At 40.1% G+C, this 19,230-nt stretch overlaps 1 protein-coding gene across 2 annotated transcripts; it reads right to left on the bottom strand.

The window, feature by feature from the left end:
* Positions 1-14: 14 nt before the first annotated feature.
* LOC135102185 (uncharacterized) lies at positions 15-16,081 on the bottom strand. 2 transcript variants are annotated; one of them, XM_064007007.1, is made up of 7 exons: positions 15,654-16,081; positions 2,463-2,650; positions 2,103-2,232; positions 1,801-1,958; positions 898-1,137; positions 533-683; positions 15-167 (listed from the first exon to the last, which is right to left on the bottom strand). In XM_064007007.1, the coding sequence occupies exons 1-7, from the start codon at positions 15,664-15,666 to the stop codon at positions 16-18; spliced, it is 1,032 nt and encodes a 343-aa protein (XP_063863077.1). In that variant the 5' UTR covers positions 15,667-16,081; the 3' UTR covers position 15. The 2 variants fall into 2 exon arrangements, with proteins under 2 accessions (XP_063863077.1, XP_063863076.1); XM_064007006.1 differs by lacking the exon at positions 15,654-16,081 and adding an exon at positions 3,451-5,353.
* Positions 16,082-19,230: the final 3,149 nt, after the last annotated feature.

The following is a 19,230-nucleotide window of genomic DNA, read 5'->3' as shown; positions in this document are numbered from 1 at the left end:
ATAAATAATAGATGGTTAACATATCATTTTAATGATACACTGATCGTGAGAAAATTTCACCAGGTAGTGCACTAAACGGCCGTTGATGAGGCGTGGAGGGCTCCAGGTGAGAACGGCATCTTTCGGGCTTGCAGGAACCCACGTCACGTTCAGCGGCGCCGTGGGAACTGAATGGGGAATGGAGATTTAGAGGCTTTTTTTTATTGTTTTACATTTTTCATGGTTCTCAAGCAATGGATGACATCAGGGGGGTTTGCTTCTTAAATATGCTAAACATGATGCACATTATATGAGTCAAATAAAATGGCATTAAATTTTTGTTAAACTTTTAGATAACACAAAGGAGCACTGTATAAATTCACTCTATTCACATGAAACTTATATTTATTTTATCATTGCTGTTGTTGTTGGTGGTGGTGGTGGTGGCGGTGGTGGTGATGGTGTTTTTATTATTATTTTTATTAATTTTTCATTTTATTTAATAAAGCCACACTCCTAACAGTGTCCTGAGCATTAAAATCGCGGTGCTTACCTCCTTCATCTGGAGTGACGTAGGTGGTGGCGGAGTGACCTGTGAGGGTGGTGGTGGAGGCCGTGACGGTGACCTTGTAGTTGTGGTCCTGCTTCAGGCTCGTCACCGTCAGCTTCCGGTTGGTGACTCGGTACAGCTTGACCTCATGGTCCTGTAGGAGCGTATAGCGTGCAGTGTTAGCGAGCGATTGCAGGGATGTGTGTGTGTGTGTGTGTGTGTGTGTGTGTCATGGTGTGGGACTCCTTATCAACACACACACACACACACACACACACACACACATAGAGAGAGAGAAGCACAGTTTGGATACCATAACTAACTATATATTCATCATGTTACATATTTACGTCACCAAATGTACATATTTTTATATTAGCCGTGTCTCGGGAATCTTCGTATTTCGTCGGCTGTGGGCTGCGAGGACCTCTTCCCGCGGCCTCCAAATGCGTCCCCTTCACCTCACTCCGCTTGTCTTCGGGTGTTTCCGTTTGGCTGTTCGGGTCTGATTCAACGTTCTCGACCCTAATGGTGTAGAAGTCGACCTGGATCTTCCGCGGCGTGTGTTTCCAGGTGATGCGCATGCTGGTAGTGTTCAGCACCTTGGTCTGTGATGGAAGGTGGACTTAGCATGAAGGGTAATACTTTTCTCACATTTTTTTTTTTTTTTTTTCGTTCCTCAAATCTAATGCAGAAAATTAAGCTTTATCATAAGTTTACCGCCTAATTCGACCTCTTGGCCTTGGAAATGTAAGATACACATGAAAATAGATATTGTGAACAAAATGATCTGTGAAAAAAAAAGATTTGTGTTCTAGACCAAAAAAAAAAAAAAAAAAAACACTTAAAATTGATGTAAGAGCAATGCTAAATGTCACACTGAACAATATGAAGTAGTATGCATGATGAGATACTAGGTCATGATACTGATATGTAAATGCTACGGTAATGCCCAGGAGTTGTCCAGTGCAGGGAAGGTGGAATGATGATGATGATGATGATGATGATGATGATGATGATGATGATGATGATGATAGCGGCAGTGCTGGTGGTCATGATGATGATAATAGTGGTGATGATGATAGAGATGATGTAGCAGTTAAAAAAAAAATATATATACCTTAATAAAACAAAGCCTCAATTATCAATTTAGACTATAAGTATAAAGATCAGCTGATCATGTGACAGTCTTATAGATAGACATTGGCGTACATATTTCACAGAAAGAGTTATAAAACAGATTGTAAAAAGAACTGGGAATAAACACTAACCCTGAGCTTGTTCACTTTGATCCTGTTGGTGTTGGAGTGTTGGGAGAGGATGTGGGGAGGCCGTGGCAGTGTGCAGATGGTCTTCAGGTAAGACTCGGTGCTGTTTCGCCCGGTGCTGTAGGTGGCTCGGACCTTCACGCCGTAACACGTTCTCGGAACTTTAGGATAAGAGACATGACACATATAGCAGCGGTTCAGTATAGTTAAGTATATGAAAATTCAAACAAATTATCATGGATATAGAAAAATGTACAAGGGCACTGTTATCTTTCACTGATTTCATTAATTTCTATCACAGTTACCTAGATATGTGAGTGTTAGGGAAGTTTCGGTCGTTGGGAGTTCTTTTTGCCAGACAGAGGTGGAGGTGTTATACAACACATGATAATTGGCAAGATCCTTCTGCAGTGAGGCGTCCAGCGTCCAATTTACCTGTGGCAAAAATAAGATTCATAAATCCTGAGTATCATTAATGTGATAATGTAGAAATAGTGAGTGCAAGTCACAGAATCCTGGAAAGGCTCCTAAGAAACTGAAGATTTTACTTGAAGCGTTAACTATGACAGTGTTGTTAAATAGCCGCTTAAGTACACCTCTTCACACTATTGAAGACGAAAGCTATCACTTCGAGAGGGCGTTTGTTGTTCAACAACGGCACTCACCAAGACCTCGGTGGGCCTCTGGCTGCAAGTGGAGAGATGAACGATGAGGAAGACATTATCCCGTGGCAAGTCAGAGCTGCTGCGTGGCATCCTGACGGTGTACCAGGGCAGCCGAATCATGTGTTCTGGGTAGCCAGCACTGGTAGCCAACAGGACTCTCACTTTGTAAGATTTGTTTGGCTGCAGATCTGCCAGAACGAAAAATAACATCGATTCTTCAGTAAATTGAAACCATTCATATCTGATAACATTCCATATTCAATGACTATCTCCCGAGAGAGGAGAGACATGAAGATAGAGAGGGTGGCAGGACAATTCTTTCCCTTTCCTGCATGTAGATACGAGTACATCATTGTTATACATTAATTCAAATATATTTTTGGCTAGATACAAGCACGGAGCCATTGTTACTCTAACCATTTGCTCGCACCTTGAGTTGTAAAGCAATGGACATGAATGGTTAAGGACTAAAAAAAAAAAAAAAAAAAAGTTAGACACATTCGAACTGTGTAAGAGCTTACTTTACCTCCAAATATTGTACAAATGCAAGTCTAAAAATTGTGACTACATGATGAAGTGCAACGAAAAACTACACACACATCTTCAGTAATTATGAGAAAAAGAAAAAAAAAAATCAGCAAATGTAAAATTAGCGAAGTACAGGCCAAAAAGTGTGCTTGTGTTTGATGTGTGAAAAATAAATGGTCGATAGAAGAAGAGGCAGACCAAAGCCAACTACACCAGGTGGGGGACTGTCTCTGCTTTACGAGATAAGCTTGGAATGTTAAGGAGCACTTGTATGGGGTGTCCAAAACATCTGTCTCACCTAATGAGGACTAAGGGGCTGCAAGACTCACTCCCCATTGGTTCTATACAAACTGATAATAATATGATCTCACTCCAAGTCAGGTCTATATAAACTGTTAATAGTATGATCTGAATGTCGACATCACAAGTAGTAAGTCATCAAGCTTCAACACAGTCTTACTATTAATGGTGTACTCCGTGACGTTTGGCTGCAAGAACTCCTCCAGATGGTAGTGTTTTCTTTTCCTCTTCCACTGAATGTTCTGCTGCATGATGGGACATTTGGTCTTGCACTCCACGAGGGTCCAGTTCGCGTACAGTTTGGTGGGCGATTTAGGGTATAGTGTCACCACCGGCATTCGGATTTTATCTGTGTTGTCAACTATACAAACTAATAGTAATATACCAGCAGAGAGCTGCATTGCTAGCATTAATTTATCACAATACGGGTGGAGATTATAACTTGCAAAAATATATACACATTTCTTTACATAACTTCGGAATGTTAAGTCAATGTTCGCATGTCTTCATTCACACACAAAACCTATAAAACAAAATCCTTTTTTGGACTGCTTTCCATTCTTCTATTCTTAGTTTTGCCCAAGAAAAATTAGGTGATATTTACCCTCCTCTTTCAACTTGATGGTGATATAATTTGATATAATTTGCCGCTGAAAAATAATGTCTTGTCTTCAGTTACTCCCGAGGACTGCGCTAGTAGATATTTCCGGGACCACGCTTCTTAACACTAATACAGAAGGTGGGCTACACTCCCTCGCTGGTGGTGATGACGACAAACCTTACACGATTTATAGATTAGAGCTGAAGACATTAAAAGTTACTCCAAAATTACGAAGAAAATTATGTTTTCTTCTAAAAGAATTTGGTGGGATGAGACAACGAGACACTGGCGTCTGTCGAGGTTGAAAGATCACTGGAATCGCAAGAGACATCAACCGTGGCGGAAGTATCACAAGAATCATTAGCATGAGGGACCACAGGTATAAAACAAAGAAATAGTTGAAGTGATGTAGTTGATTAAGATTTAGTCAGAACTGCCACAACAAATATGGGTAAGTCTCACTCATAGAGAGATCGAAGATGCAGTATCTTGTAGGATCTTTACAGAGTACTGGGAAGTAATGACCTTCACCAAAATAGAGTAGGGAGAATAGGAATAATCAGGGGGCAATATCACTTGTAACCGCCTGCACCACACCTCCGGAAACAGTGGATTCCAAAGAAGCAACAGCCTCCTTCTCACAACCTTCTTGAAAGAGCAATAGTCTCAGGGGGGAGAAAGAGAAGATAATCTTTCATCAGAAATAGGTGGCTCTTATGATGACGGGGTTAGGAAATGAAGAAAATAGACGCAAAATGAATCGATTGCACGACCAGATTTTTTTCTATCACCTATCTATGGTCAAGTCTGTGACAATATGTGCTTGTCAGGGAACGTGTGGAGATATGTGAGTGGTGGTGTATTTGTGTTGTGAGACACAAGGAGACTTACTCGGCTTACAGGTTTTCTGTTTGAAGCTTTGAGGGGGAAATTACATAGTGGGCTGGGAACGGTCTTGGAGACAAAGTTACTTTTATTTTTTATTAGACCAGGAAACAGATACCAGTCATCAGCATACACAACAGCTTGAGCGGCTGTTCTAACTCCCTTGTCTGCAAAGTCAGTAAGTCTGGAACTCTAGGTCAATTTTCGCCATAAAATTCTCCAAGATAGCCAGTTCCGCTAACCTCTCATAGCTACCCGACACTTGCTCACAACGCACCCATAGTTTGAATGTATCAGCTAACTTTGAGGACACAACATTAATGAAAGTATCGGTATACTTATCAGTACAGTCTAGGGAGGTCCAACCCTCAAAAGCACCAACTGGAACAACACGGCACAACTTCCCAGAAGTGTCAGCTGGCCGCGCTTACATGACCTCGCACGACCCTACTACTGGTTCACACCGAACCAGTAATGAGTTTTCGAGACACTAAGTGTGGCACTTCGAACACCCTAGTACTAATTCACTGCCGACACACACACACCAGAAACTACCAAACATCAGAATTAAATACGTGGTTACAATGAGGCGCGCGAAACAATTATTACGGTATAAATATCAGAAAGGAGATTATGGCGTCAGCTCTGTAGATAAATATGTATTGTTATGTAAAGAGTCACGTTTATGTAATGCTAAAAACCTCCGAAACTGCATGACAGCTGCTCTAGCTGGGGTGGGGATGGAAGTGGTGTCCGCTGTCTTGAAACCTCCCTCTTGAAGGAGTTCACGTCATAGGAAGGTGAAAATACGGAAGCAGACAGGGAGTTCCAGAGTTTAACAGAGAAAGGAATGAATGATTGAGAATACTGGTAAACTCTTGCGTTAGAGAGGTGGACAGAATAGAGGTGAGAGAAAGAAGAAAGTCTTGTGCAGCGAGGCCGCGGAAGGAGGGGAGGCATGCAGTTAGAAAGATCAGAAGAGTAGTTAGCATGAAAATAGCGGTACAAGACAGTTAGATATGCAACATTGCGGCGGTGAGAGAGAGGCTGAAGACAGTCAGTTAGAGATAATGCACCCTTAATACACTCCTATACTCGGCGGCGGCTAGGCAACGCTATTTCGACATGTTCCACTAAGCATCCCTGCTTATAAGGGGACACAAGGCCCTGCTAATGCTACGGGACTGGAGGAGGAGGGGGAGGAAGAGGAGGGGCCTCTGTTGCAAGCATTATGTCGGCGAAAGGAAGGATGGAACGTAAGGGAGAGAGGATGAAGGATGGTATAACGAAGCAAGAGAAGAGAGGAATTCGTGAAAATGGGAGAAGTTGAGAGTGAGGTGTGGTGGTGGTGGTAGTAGTAGTAGTCGCATGGATGAGGTGCCGTCTCTCATTCTCCCTCCTCAGATCTGCCCTCCTGTGTCTCAGGGGGACAAGGCATTCCACTCCCATACCTGCCCATACCATAGGAGGCCTCGACTGCGAGGCTACAGTGGTGGAGAGTGGCATAAGAGTAGATAGAGTAGAGGTAGAGTGAATTTATAGTTAACAACTAATGTTTATATTATAGAGTATTAGATATGGTTGGATGCCACAGTCATTAGCGAGAGCTGGGGCTAATGACCTCCAAGTAATGGAGCCCCTAATTGACACATCAATAAACATGGGGTGGAGGTATTATATTTAAAGTAGTAGTAGTAGTAGTAGTAGTAGTAGTAGTAGTAGTAGTAGTAGTAGTAGTAGTAGTAGTAGTAGAGGTAGTAGTAGTAGTAGTAGTAGTAGTAGTAGTAGTAGTAGTAGTAGTAGTAGTAGTAGTGGTGGTGGTGGTGGTGGTGGTGGTGGTATAGTTCGTAATTTTTCTGTTCTTCCTCCTTAGGGTGAATTGTAGATTTTTTTCACTCTACTAAAAATTGTAAGTTTTTTTTTTTTTTTTGTCTTGCACAAAATAAAAAAAAAAATCAACATTTCCGAAAAGACGGTATTCAAAAGAAAGCAAGCTTCTTCACTTGTCTTATTCATTATGACGTAACACTCTGAGGTAATTTCCCTGGAAAGCGCAACGCAAGAATGCTGCACCACCCCTCAACAACCAAACTGTGCCTTCACCTGCGCTACGCACACACCACATCACACAACTATCATGCAGTTACACTCTCCCTCACAAACAAAAGTAGACAGACCACAACTCTTTCCCTCACTATTCTCTCAAGTTCTCTGTGGTTTTTCTATACCACGTGGTATCAATAGAGAGAGAGAGAGAGAGAGAGAGAGAGAGAGAGAGAGAGAGAGAGAGAGAGAGAGAGAGAGAGAGAGAGAGAGAGAGAGAGAGAGAGAGAGAGAGAGAGAGAGAGAGAGAGAGAGAGAGAGAGAGAGAGAGAGAGAGAGAGAGAGAGAGAGAGAGAGAGAGAGAGAGAGAGAGAGAGAGAGAGAGAGAGAGAGAGAGAGAGAGAGAGAGAGAGAGAGAGAGAGAGAGAGAGAGAGAGAGAGAGAGAGAGAGAGAGAGAGAGAGAGAGAGAGAGAGAGAGAGAGAGAGAGAGAGAGAGAGAGAGAGAGAGAGAGAGAGAGAGAGAGAGAGAGAGAGAGAGAGAGAGAGAGAGAGAGAGAGAGAGAGAGAGAGAGAGAGAGAGAGAGAGAGAGAGAGAGAGAGAGAGAGAGAGAGAGAGAGAGAGAGAGAGAGAGAGAGAGAGAGAGAGAGAGAGAGAGAGAGAGAGAGAGAGAGAGAGAGAGAGAGAGAGAGAGAGAGAGAGAGAGAGAGAGAGAGAGAGAGAGAGAGAGAGAGAGAGAGAGAGAGAGAGAGAGAGAGAGAGAGAGAGAGAGAGAGAGAGAGAGAGAGAGAGAGAGAGAGAGAGAGAGAGAGAGAGAGAGAGAGAGAGAGAGAGAGAGAGAGAGAGAGAGAGAGAGAGAGAGAGAGAGAGAGAGAGAGAGAGAGAGAGAGAGAGAGAGAGAGAGAGAGAGAGAGAGAGAGAGTTCTAGGCCAGAGGGCCACATCAGTCCCCTCTCCCCTCACCCAAGTAACCCGCTTTCAGCAACCATTCTGTAGACGCATCACGGGACCATTTTTAAGAGCAATATTGGATGACCACTTGGGGAGCCACACTTCACGGCCACACGCGGGGTCTGTCAGGGGGAAGGGGCCGGGGAAGAGGGCCAGGCGGACCATACCAGCGTGTAGGGGCAAAAGATATCACGGTAAAAAGGGCATAGAGGGATTAAGGCTATATTTTAATCCTATACATTATTAATGATCTATATGAATGAAAATATGGAAAAGAACTTAGATTTTTTCCTTTCTTCAGACAAATTAAAAGGAGATGGCAGAGGTGAGGCTGAAGTTTAGCCCTATTTATTGTTAAAAATTGTCCTCTGTGTGAGGATATGAAAAGGAATAAAACAACAGTATGGTTTTTGTTTTTGTATAAATCATGATATGAAGGAGTGTAAAATGACACACGTGGAACACACTTGTCAAGTTAAGTGAACATAAAGTGGAAATGCTGAAGATGAAGAAAATAATGGAGGAACACTAAACCTTTCACGAGAATGGAACTGTTGATATTACTGGGATCTTTATCTATTTTTTCTAGTGTACATCATTGTCCCAGACTACATCACCACTACTACATCATTCCGTTGCAGCGTAAAGGGAGAGACTATAGTGGTGATGATGTCACTGTATTTATGCTCTCCAACCTGCATCACTTTAACAAACTTTAGGCGCTGTATCATTACAAACACAACCCTTCACCCACAGCAGAGTACCACACTAACATCCGACATTACCTCACCCTCCTGAGCCAATAACCTGCAGGGAGTGCCACAGCCCCGCCAGGCTACATAGAATACAAGCAATCACCCTGAGAGCGCACCCCGTCACGTGGCTCACTCTAATAGAAGCTTACAGTGTAGGGAAGCTGCCTCTGAGCGTCACATAATCCTGCACGCCATCCAGACCACGCTACGCTACGCCTCCTCCTCCTCCTCCTACTGCTCCTACTCCTCCTCCGCCTTATCCCGACCACTTGCATTCCTCTTTGACATCCAAACTGCACGCTCCACGCAGCGCACGCAAACACTGGCTAGTCGCCGCACATTTGGCCGTTTGCTCTGCTCACGACACCCACACTGTTGCGCGTCACAGAGAGAGAGAGAGAGAGAGAGAGAGAGAGAGAGAGAGAGAGAGAGAGAGAGAGAGAGAGAGAGAGAGAGAGAGAGAGAGAGAGAGAGAGAGAGAGAGAGAGAGAGAGAGAGAGAGAGAGAGAGAGAGAGAGAGAGAGATTCAAGGCAAAAGTAAATTCTTTCATACAAATGCACCACATTAAGCGCCTCCAGCGTAAGACTGTATAATTATCAGGCAGGAAGCGCGGCAGTAAACACGTCAAGTCTATGGAGAAGGCAGGGCGTGTTTCACTTGCTGGTCTTGCCTCTCACTTTTTTAATATACGTTTTCTTTTATTGCTTTTCTTTTTTTTTCCTTGCGTGGATTGACAAGGTGTGGAATAATAGTAAGAAAATACAAATTATACAAAAACTGAATTGGTGTCACTCCAGATAATAATCTTGCTCTTTACTACAACAACAACGACAACAACAAAAACAACAACAACAACAACATCTACTACTACTACTACTATTACTACTACTACTACTATTGCTACTACTTCTGTTATTAACATTCACCTATTAACACTCAGGAAGGATTTGTCTTTCTCCAACCCTCTGTGCTTCTTAAAAACATGGAGCTGCATTTGGAAATAAAAATTCAAATAGGTGAACACAAAAATCATTTACATGCAAAAGATATTGGACGGTTCAACTTGAGTAAACTGGAGTAAACAATGCAATGCATGTTTAATTTAGAGTCACTAAAAAATGGTATTCTTACATCTGCATATAGCCATTATTTATACTCACGCTCTCATATCTTCTTGGCGAATGGCAAACAGAGGAACAAAAAAAAAAATTTTTTTCAGTTGCCGCTTCCATACATACAGACAAAAAAAAAAAATTAAATAAAAAAAATAAAAGTCAATAAAAAAATACTAAATATGTTTCTGGGAGTGCCTCAATACTCTTAAAACAACTAGTCACAGGAAGGGGAAAAAACAGAAACAGGCAGAGAATTCCAGAGTTTACCAATGAAAGGGATGAAAGAATGAAGATATTGCTTGACTCCTGGACTACTGAAAGGGAAGGGAATAAAGGTGAAAGTCTTGTGTAGCGTCAGCGTGGGGAAGGAGAGACGCATGCTGATGGCAAATTCTGAAGAGCAGTAACCATAGAAATAACAACACAAGACAGACTTCTCACATTTTTTTCCATCTTCATATACTTGTGTGCATTTTTTGTAGCATATCAGTGTATTTGCTATGGTAAGCTCAGCAGGTGTGAAATGTTCTCCAAGGTATGCATTAATTCGTCCATTTATTTATTTATTTATTTATTTATTTATTTATTTATTCACTTATTTACTATCTATTTATTTCATATTCTGCTTTTCATTACCACATCGTACTGAGAGGCACTTTTGTGACTCACTGTTTCCTTTACATTGAGAAATTACTTGTTTATTACAGTACCGCATAAAGCAAGTGTCTGCAGTGAGTCAGACACTTTGTCAAGCAGCCTTACCTTACATGCACATGGAAAAACATAGGCAAGCATGACAGGCTTCACTTAAATGTAAACCTAAAACTGGAAGGACGTACACTGCGCTACAAAAACTGCTCCGTCCCCTTCACTCACCGGTAAACTGTGAGTGTGTCAGGAGGAGCAGGAAAAAGCCAGAACGCGTCGTCTGGCCGCGAGGAAGGAAAAAGCTCCCGCCGCTGCTGCATCAGACAAGATAAACACAAAATCAGAGGACTGTGTTAAACCCTAAAGACAAAAAGAAAAAAAAAAGTGTCTGAGTTTGATGGTGTCAACCAAGACTGGCTATCATAAGAACATAAGAACATAAGAAATAAAGGAAGCTGCAAGAAGCGACCAGGCTTACACGTGGCAGTCCCTTTATGAAATATACCTACCTATTTCCATCTATTATCCCCATCCATAAACCTGTCTAATCTTCTCTTAAAGCTCTCTAATGTCCTAGCACTAACAACATGATTAATGAGTCCGTTCCACTCATCTACCACTATTCAAGAACCAATTTTTACTATCTCCTTCCTAAACTTAAATTTTCCAAGCTTGAACCTGTTATTTCTTGTTGTACCCTGGATGCTGATCCAAAGAATTTTGCTTACATCCCCCTTGTTATAACCCTTATACCACTTAAAGACTTCTATCACGTCCCCTCTTAACCTACGTCTCTCTAAAGAATGTAAATTTAATAACTTCATTCACGCCTCGTAAGGAATACTCCTCATCCCCTGTATCCTTTCTGTCATTCTCCTCTGTACTGATTCTAATAGACCTATATCTTCCCTGGTCTTCTGGACCAAAATTGCACAACGTAGTCTAGATGAGGTCTGACCAGCGTCAAGAATATCATTAATATTACTTCCGGCCTTCTACTTTTAACACTCCTAAAAATTAATCCTAGTACCCTATCTGTCCTGTTTCTGGCCTCTATGCATTGTTTTCCTAGACGGAGTTCAGAGCTAACTATAACTCCTAAATCTTTCTCGTACCCTGTAACTACCAGAAATTGTTCGTTTAATGTGTACCTACTGTGTGGGTTTCCTCTACCTACGCTAAGTACTTTGCATTTATTGATACTAAATTGTTTTTGCCATATGTCCGTCCATTCATTCATCCTATCTAAATCTGCCTGCAAGGGGAAGGCACCCGTTTCTGATCTAATTAATATATCTTTGTGTCATACGCATATATACTAACATCACTACTAATTCTACTATCCAAGTCAATGATATATATTAGAAATAACAATGTCCCTAATACTGATCCCTATGGCACCCCACTGATTACATGACATCACTCGGATTTCGAGCCGTTTATTACAACTCTTTCTCGCCTGTCGCTAAGCCGTGACCCTATCCAGCCTAACAACTTCCCATCCATCCCGTGTGCCCTAACCTTTCTCAGGAGCCTTTCATGGGGTACCTTGTCAAGTGCTTCAGTAAGGTCCAGATATAAGATATCATACATATCACCATTATCTACTGCCTCGTACACCTTACTGTAAAAACTTAACAAGTTTGTCATGCAAGACTTCCCCTTCGTGAAGCCATGCTGTGATTGATTTATCAAGTTATGTTTGTCTAAATGTTACCTAATGTTCCTCGCTATTATTGACTCTAATATTTTACCTATAACTGAATTTAAGCTGACAGATCTATAGTTGGATGCTAAAGTTTTATCTCCTTTCTTAAAGATGAGTACTACATTAGCCTGCCTCCACATTACTGGTACCTCACCTGACTCAAGTGATTTCCTAAAGACAGAAACTAACGGCTCACTAATAACCTCTTTGCATTCCTTAAGTACTCTGGGATATATTTCATCTGGTCCTGCTGTCTTGAACTTTTTTTTAGCATATCTATCTCTTCTTCCACTATCTCTCTAGTTAAGGAAATATCTGTCAGCTTCTGATTCTCATCTGCTCTAAACATCTGTTCACTATCTGGCATATCCTGCATGTTTTCCTGGGTGAAGACAGATAAAAAATACTCATTCAGAATTTTACTAATCTCCTTCTCAGAACTAACCAGCTCCCCATCTGCTGCCTTTAATGGACCTATAGTATCCTTATTATTCGTCCTCTATTCCTGATAAAATCCCTTGGGGTCTGTCTTCACATGACTGGCTACACTTAATTCATAATTGCCCTTAGCTTTCCTCGTTAACTTCCTGACTGTTCTAACTAATTCATTATATTGTGACCTTAAAACTTCTTCACCTGCCCTTAATGTCTTATATATACTTCTCTTCCATCCTACTCGTATATAATGTTTTAACAAAGTAGTCATTCATTTAGGATAATTTTTCTGTGATCTTATTGCCCTATACAGGATATATGCCAACTGACCTATATGAACTTTATCTACGAAATATTTATACAATTCATCTACATTTACTTCACCTAATTCCCTCATCTCGGCCCCTACCATCCTCTCTACTCCCTCATCTACTCGCCTCGACCTCACCTCTCTCATTTCAGCATGACCTGACATTCCACCATACTCACACCCATATACCCCTCCCTCTCTCCTCCGCCCCTTCCGAACACATCTTACCTCCTCTTGTCCTACACCCTCACACCTCACCTCACCTCTCACATCTTGCCTTATCTCTCTCAACTCCGTCCCGGACCTGACCTCACCCTGCATCTGTTGTCAGTCAACTCCTTGGAGGTACCTTTTTAATTCCTTAAAATCTGCTCTTCTAAAGTCAGGTATTTTACAAGTGTTTTTGCTTCTAAAAGTTTCTTCCTATTTTTAATTGTACCTAATTTCCCTATGGTCACTTACCTAGCTGTCCTCCAACCTCTACCTGCGTGACTGCTTCCTCCCTGTTAGTAAGAATTAAATCTAGAATATTATTCCCCCTTGTGGGTTCTACGACTACCTGAATTACCTGAAGAAATTCCTGTGCTTCCTTGTTACCCACCATCAGACTCCAGTCGATATTCCTAAAATTAAAATCTCCTACCACACATACCTGACTGTGCCTGCCTGCTCTATTTATTTCCTGCCACAGTGAGGTGTTAATTTCCTTTGTACTGGTCGGTGGTCTGTACACTACTCCCAGTACTACTGACTGTGATCCTTCCTTAATATCTACCCATATCGACTATGCTTTGTTATCTGTTTTAATTCTACTGTTAATACAACACTGTAATGTGTCCCTAACGTATAACGCGACGCCTCCTCCTCTCCTGTTTTCCCTATCTTTATAGAACAATGTATAACCATCTATCTTGACCTCTGGATTAAATACTTTTCCTCACATATCTAACCAAGTTTCAGTTAAAGCAATGATATCAAATTTCTCTACACACACTATTCTTCTAAACAAGTCTATTTTATTCAAAATACTGCTACATTTTGTGTGGTAAATACTTAAGCTATTTCTCACCTTCCCTGAGCTAGCTACCTTTCTAGATTTAACTAATTTATCCTATGTTTACTCCTCACAACACCTTCTTCCCACAACCCTTTCCCGTATATGAAGTGAGTTATGGCAAATAATTGGCGCATTTTGTGCGCTCGAGCTCGATCTGTAGTGATGAGGCGATAGTTGTGCGAGTTGCGAGGCAGAAACCTTCGCCCACATGCCGATAAATCGAAATATGCAAAATACAGCAAAAAAAGGTGAGTCTGACGAAGAAATTAAATAAAATAACAAAGATACGCCTTCAAAAGTCACCAAGAAGTATTTCCGAAAATGAAATAGAAACTTTTATATACGATGCACATCAAAAGGTGCTCCTGGCCAAATCATCGTTGTGCCCTCCAGGGCCAGGCGGGAGCGGTGGGGTGTACAGATGTGCGGTAACAAAAATAGAGCCCCCTCGCTCCGCTACGGGAATGATCCCTCCAAAGATATTAAATACGTTACTAAATGATTAAGAAAATCATGAATTATCTTTCATTCGCTGACAAGGAAAATAAAAACGTGAGGAAAACTAATATTTTCAGAAATCTACAACGACGAGCCTCTAAAAAAAGGGAGACAAATAGTGTGGGCCGGCTCTAGTCATCAAGGCCCACGTCACCTTGACTTTTCAAGGCGACAATCAACACACACAGAGACAAATAAGAACACTTCACAGAACTATACAAGCTTTCCTCTCTTTGATTTTACTTGAATAAAGCTGCAACAAAGGTTATGACGCTAAAAAGTTACCTTAGGTTAGGTCACAAATATCATGGTGGTGGCGCTTCCCGGGAAATCAGAGTTAAAAATAATATCAATACCAATTGAACAAAGAAAATATAAATATCTTTTCTCCATAGGAGAGTTTTTTTTTTTTTTTTTTTTACGTGGAAACCAAATTCACACTAAATGAAATGTGTTACAGTAATAGTTTCCAAGGACACTTTATCATAACGGGCAAAATAGTATTAATCTACATAACGGTAAAACACACTAAAGGATAAATAGACATATAAATTAGATCTGATGTTTGTTACCTAAAAAGTCCTCAAGTGAATATTCCTGTTATTGTGGAAAGTTTTTTGTAATTACATCTTTCCTTTCTTCACTCATATATTCGTACATACAAAAAAAAAAAAAAAAAAAAAAAAAAAATATATATATATATATATATATATATATATATATATATATATATATATATATATATATATATATATATATATATATATATATATATATATATATATATATATATATATATATATATATATATATATATATATATATATATATATAAAACGAACGCAAAAATGACAGCTAATTGTTAGGTTTCAATTGAATCTCTATGTAAATATTTATACCAAAAAGATGACACCATTATAGAAAACATATTATTTCGTATCCTTCTTTTCTCTATGCATAAATTAAAATAAGCACACGAAGACTGGAATACAAAAATTTTAGTTTTGAAAAAGATTCTCGGTCAATCCTCAAAGGACTTTTTTCCCTGTAAGATGTTGCAATGAACATTATAGACGAAATTTACATTCTGTCTTCTTTCATATATATACCCTAGGAAGGCAGAAAAATGGGAGACAAAAACAACGTATTGGAAAAAGGTTTAAACTAATCCTTCAATGGATAACACTACTGACACGATACTATAAAAAACACATCCTTTCTTTCCTTCACAGATTCGTGGGAAGCTGACAGGAGAAAGGCAGGCGACAGTGACAGGTTTCCGTTGACATGAATAAAAAAAAAAGTTTAACAGCGAGATCAAAATAGAGGGCACATGATGTAATGAAGCAGGTACTCACTTTCCTCCTGCATGTGTTGGGAGTGTTCACCGCGGCACCACCTGCCATCCTTTCCTGAAAATATCAAAACATCCACATAAAAAAGTGATGCAGCTTCACTATTCTAAAAAGAGCTAAAAATGAAGCATCATAAACAGAACCACCAGAAATCCTTTACTGCATGAGTTAACAACATACACATGAACAAAAGAGGAAAGAATAAATACTGAACAAAAACACGAAATGTCATAAATAAAACGTGTCAAATTCCTCCAAGCAAGAACACATGGATACATGGAAAACAACACTGAAAACAGAACACACTTCAAACGCTGAGAATGTTAAATATGCACAACAGCTGCAACAAAATAAAACGAACAAACACCATTACATATATAACAAGATCAAATAAGAAAATAAAAAGAAGCAAAAATAATAAATGTAAAGCTTGCCAACATTCAGCGGTGTCTAGAATATGAAGGTGGTAGTTAAGTGAGACTGAAGAGGAGGAGCACAAGTCATGCTGCGATTGATGCATGAAGGCAATCAAGGGAGAGGGTCGCACAGAGGAGGCGGGACGCAAGGCGCCTTCAGGCCAGTCACTGCTGGTGTCCCTCGCCTCCCCTTCCTGCCTCGCTGCGAGGTGAAGGGGCCACTACCACCGCTGCCTCAACACTTACACTACCTTTGCGTCTCAACACTGAAATGCTTCAATGAATGGGAATGAACGGGAAAGTAATGGTCACTTAGAATTGCTTATAACAAGTACATGTTACTAAGTGTTGTAAATCAATCTGTCTGTCTGCGTCTGTCTGTTTATCTCTGCCTCACATGTTCACTATAATGCTCTGTAAGAATGAGCATCCCAATCTCTGTTGCTTTGTTGCAGCGCATCTATTTGTATTAATGTTGTTGTGTGTGTGTGTGTGTGTGTGTGTGTGTGTGTGTGTGTGTGTGTGTGTGTGTGTGTGTGTGTGTGTGTGTGTGTGTGTGTGGTGTAACATTACGAGTGGAACAATATTTACGAGTATGGGTCAGTAGGTCTGTCTTCTGGTATATTTAGTAGTTTTAGGAAATCAATGACAACTACGTATTGTGCACGAAAAATGGCATACCGTAAATACGAGGCCATGAGAGAAAAATATAGTTAGGTCACTATGTTTGCATTTTCTTCGCTTACAGTAATTGTTATCACGAAAGAATATACGAGTGACGGAAGAGGCATACGTTTATATTGTGCAAACATTATGCTGTATTAATATCCCACTGACTAATTCAGTTAGACTTTTGGTTAAGTACTCACTGCAGGGCACGGTAAACTATTTATTAAAGTATTTTACAAAAAAATTGTGAAAATATATTCATTGTAATGAAATATTCCAGTTTCTGCCGCTATTTAAAACTACTTTGTCCATGTCTGTGCCTGCCCGCACATCCATCTGTCCCTCTGTCTATTTGTCTGTCTGTCTGTCTGCTTCCTTGCCTTCTATTTTTGCCTGCCTGCCTGTCTGCCTGCTTCTTTGCCTGCCTATCCTCTTCAAGTTAGTCTGACTATTTCCCTGTCACCCTGTCTGTCTGCCTGCTTTCTTTCTTTCTTTTTTGTATGTCCATCCACCTCTTTCCCCGCAAGTTAGTCTTTCTGCCTCTTTGCTTGCTTGCTTGCTTGCTTGCTTGCTTGCTTGCCTCCCTGCCTGTCTGTTTGACCGTCTGCCTTCCTGCCTACCTGTCCTCTCTCTCTCTCTCTCTCTCTCTCTCTCTCTCTCTCTCTCTCTCTCTCTCTCTCTCTCTCTCTCTCTCTCTCTCTCTCTCTCTCTATGATAATTATCTAAACAAGTCAAAACATTATTTAAACCACTACTACGAAATACCAAGGTACCTGAAGGCATGTCTGTAAGTGGTATCAGTGTGAACAGGTTACATCACGCTCCTATACAATCATGATTTACGCAGCACACCCTCCATAGTAGGTTGGCAGGCACTTCCCACACGTTAAGGAGTCCTGCTTCATTTCGCTCTCTAATTTAAACTTCTTTATACAAATGAAATTAAACTTCGGGATTTAAATGGTCACTTTCTTTCTTAGCGCATAAACAAAAATGTGCTTGACAAATATAACGAAAATATTTATATAAAAAAAATAAGAATATTCGAGCTACACTCCACAGTAACGAAAGCTTTCATAGATATAGGAAAATATTGCAAAGGTCGCACTGAAATATTATTTATCACCGTACAACTACCATACCTAATTCCCGGGAGCAGACTCATGCAGGATAGAAAAAGATGAAACACCAATAAATACTGGTAGAGAGTCATGAGAACATGCCAATTCATCAACGAACTCCCGAGAGAGAGAGAGAGAGAGAGAGAGAGAGAGAGAGAGAGAGAGAGAGAGAGAGAGAGAGAGAGAGAGAGAGAGAGAGATATATATATATATATATATATATATATATATATATATATATATATATATATATATATATATATATATATATATATATATATATATATATATATATATATATATATATATATATATATATATATATATATTGCAGAGAAAAGGAAGGATAAAATGAAAAACAGGAATACAAGGGTGACAGCAGGCAGGCAGGCAGTCAGGAAGGAAGGAAGGAAGGAAGGAAGGAAAGAAGGAAGGAAGGAAGGAAGGAAAGAAGGAAGGAAGGAAGGAAGGAAGGAAGGAAAAAGACAAAAACAAGTATCAATATAGTAATCATAATAAATAATAATAAATAATAAACAAAAATAATGACAGGGAGATACATTACATTGCACGTGTATCTAAGAGTGAACATTACTCACGGCTCACCAGCACTCCCCGGCACACAGCTAATCCTGGCGCTAGTGAGGGTCTGAGGAGGAAAGACGCTTACTTTCCCTTGGCTTACAAACGAAAGCGTGCTCTACCGTACCTCCCATCAGGAAGCCACGCTAATTGGGTATTAAAAGATGGAGTGTGCTTTTCAGTATTTCTATTTCAGGAACACTGCCACTAGAACAACTAATTGCTTACTGTCCAAGGCAGGTACAGAGAGAGAGAGAGAGAGAGAGAGAGAGATCGGAAACAAAAACTATTTATATATATATATATATATATATATATATATATATATATATATATATATATATATATATATATATATATATATATATATATATATATATATATATATATATATATATAAATGAAAACGAAATTAAATTAGTTAACTCCCAAGCCACAACAATTGCCACCACCACCACCACTACCACCACCACCACCAGCACTAGCACGTCGCCGCCACCAGCTTGAACTGCAGTCAAAGGAAGCGCAATACATATGTTTAATTTCTGGCAGGGCGAATACTGGTGAATGTTTTTTTTTTTTTGGCAATACCGTATTGAATTTGAAACGCCATCTTGATAAATATTTTAGCTCAAATCCGCGGGTAACAGTGTTTGTTTGTTACAGATTAAAACTCCTTGCCTTCAGGAAATAGGTACACCTCATTTCATCTATTTTCATTCTTTCCTATAAATTTTCTTTTGGGTTTTCCTTCTCTAACCCAGCAAGGTATTTACTTCAGATCTGTTTCCT

The sequence above is a fragment of the Scylla paramamosain genome, chromosome 7 (assembly GCF_035594125.1).
Source record: "Scylla paramamosain isolate STU-SP2022 chromosome 7, ASM3559412v1, whole genome shotgun sequence".
NCBI lineage: Eukaryota > Metazoa > Arthropoda > Malacostraca > Decapoda > Portunidae > Scylla > Scylla paramamosain.
This window is presented reverse-complemented; position numbering and strand designations above follow the sequence as displayed.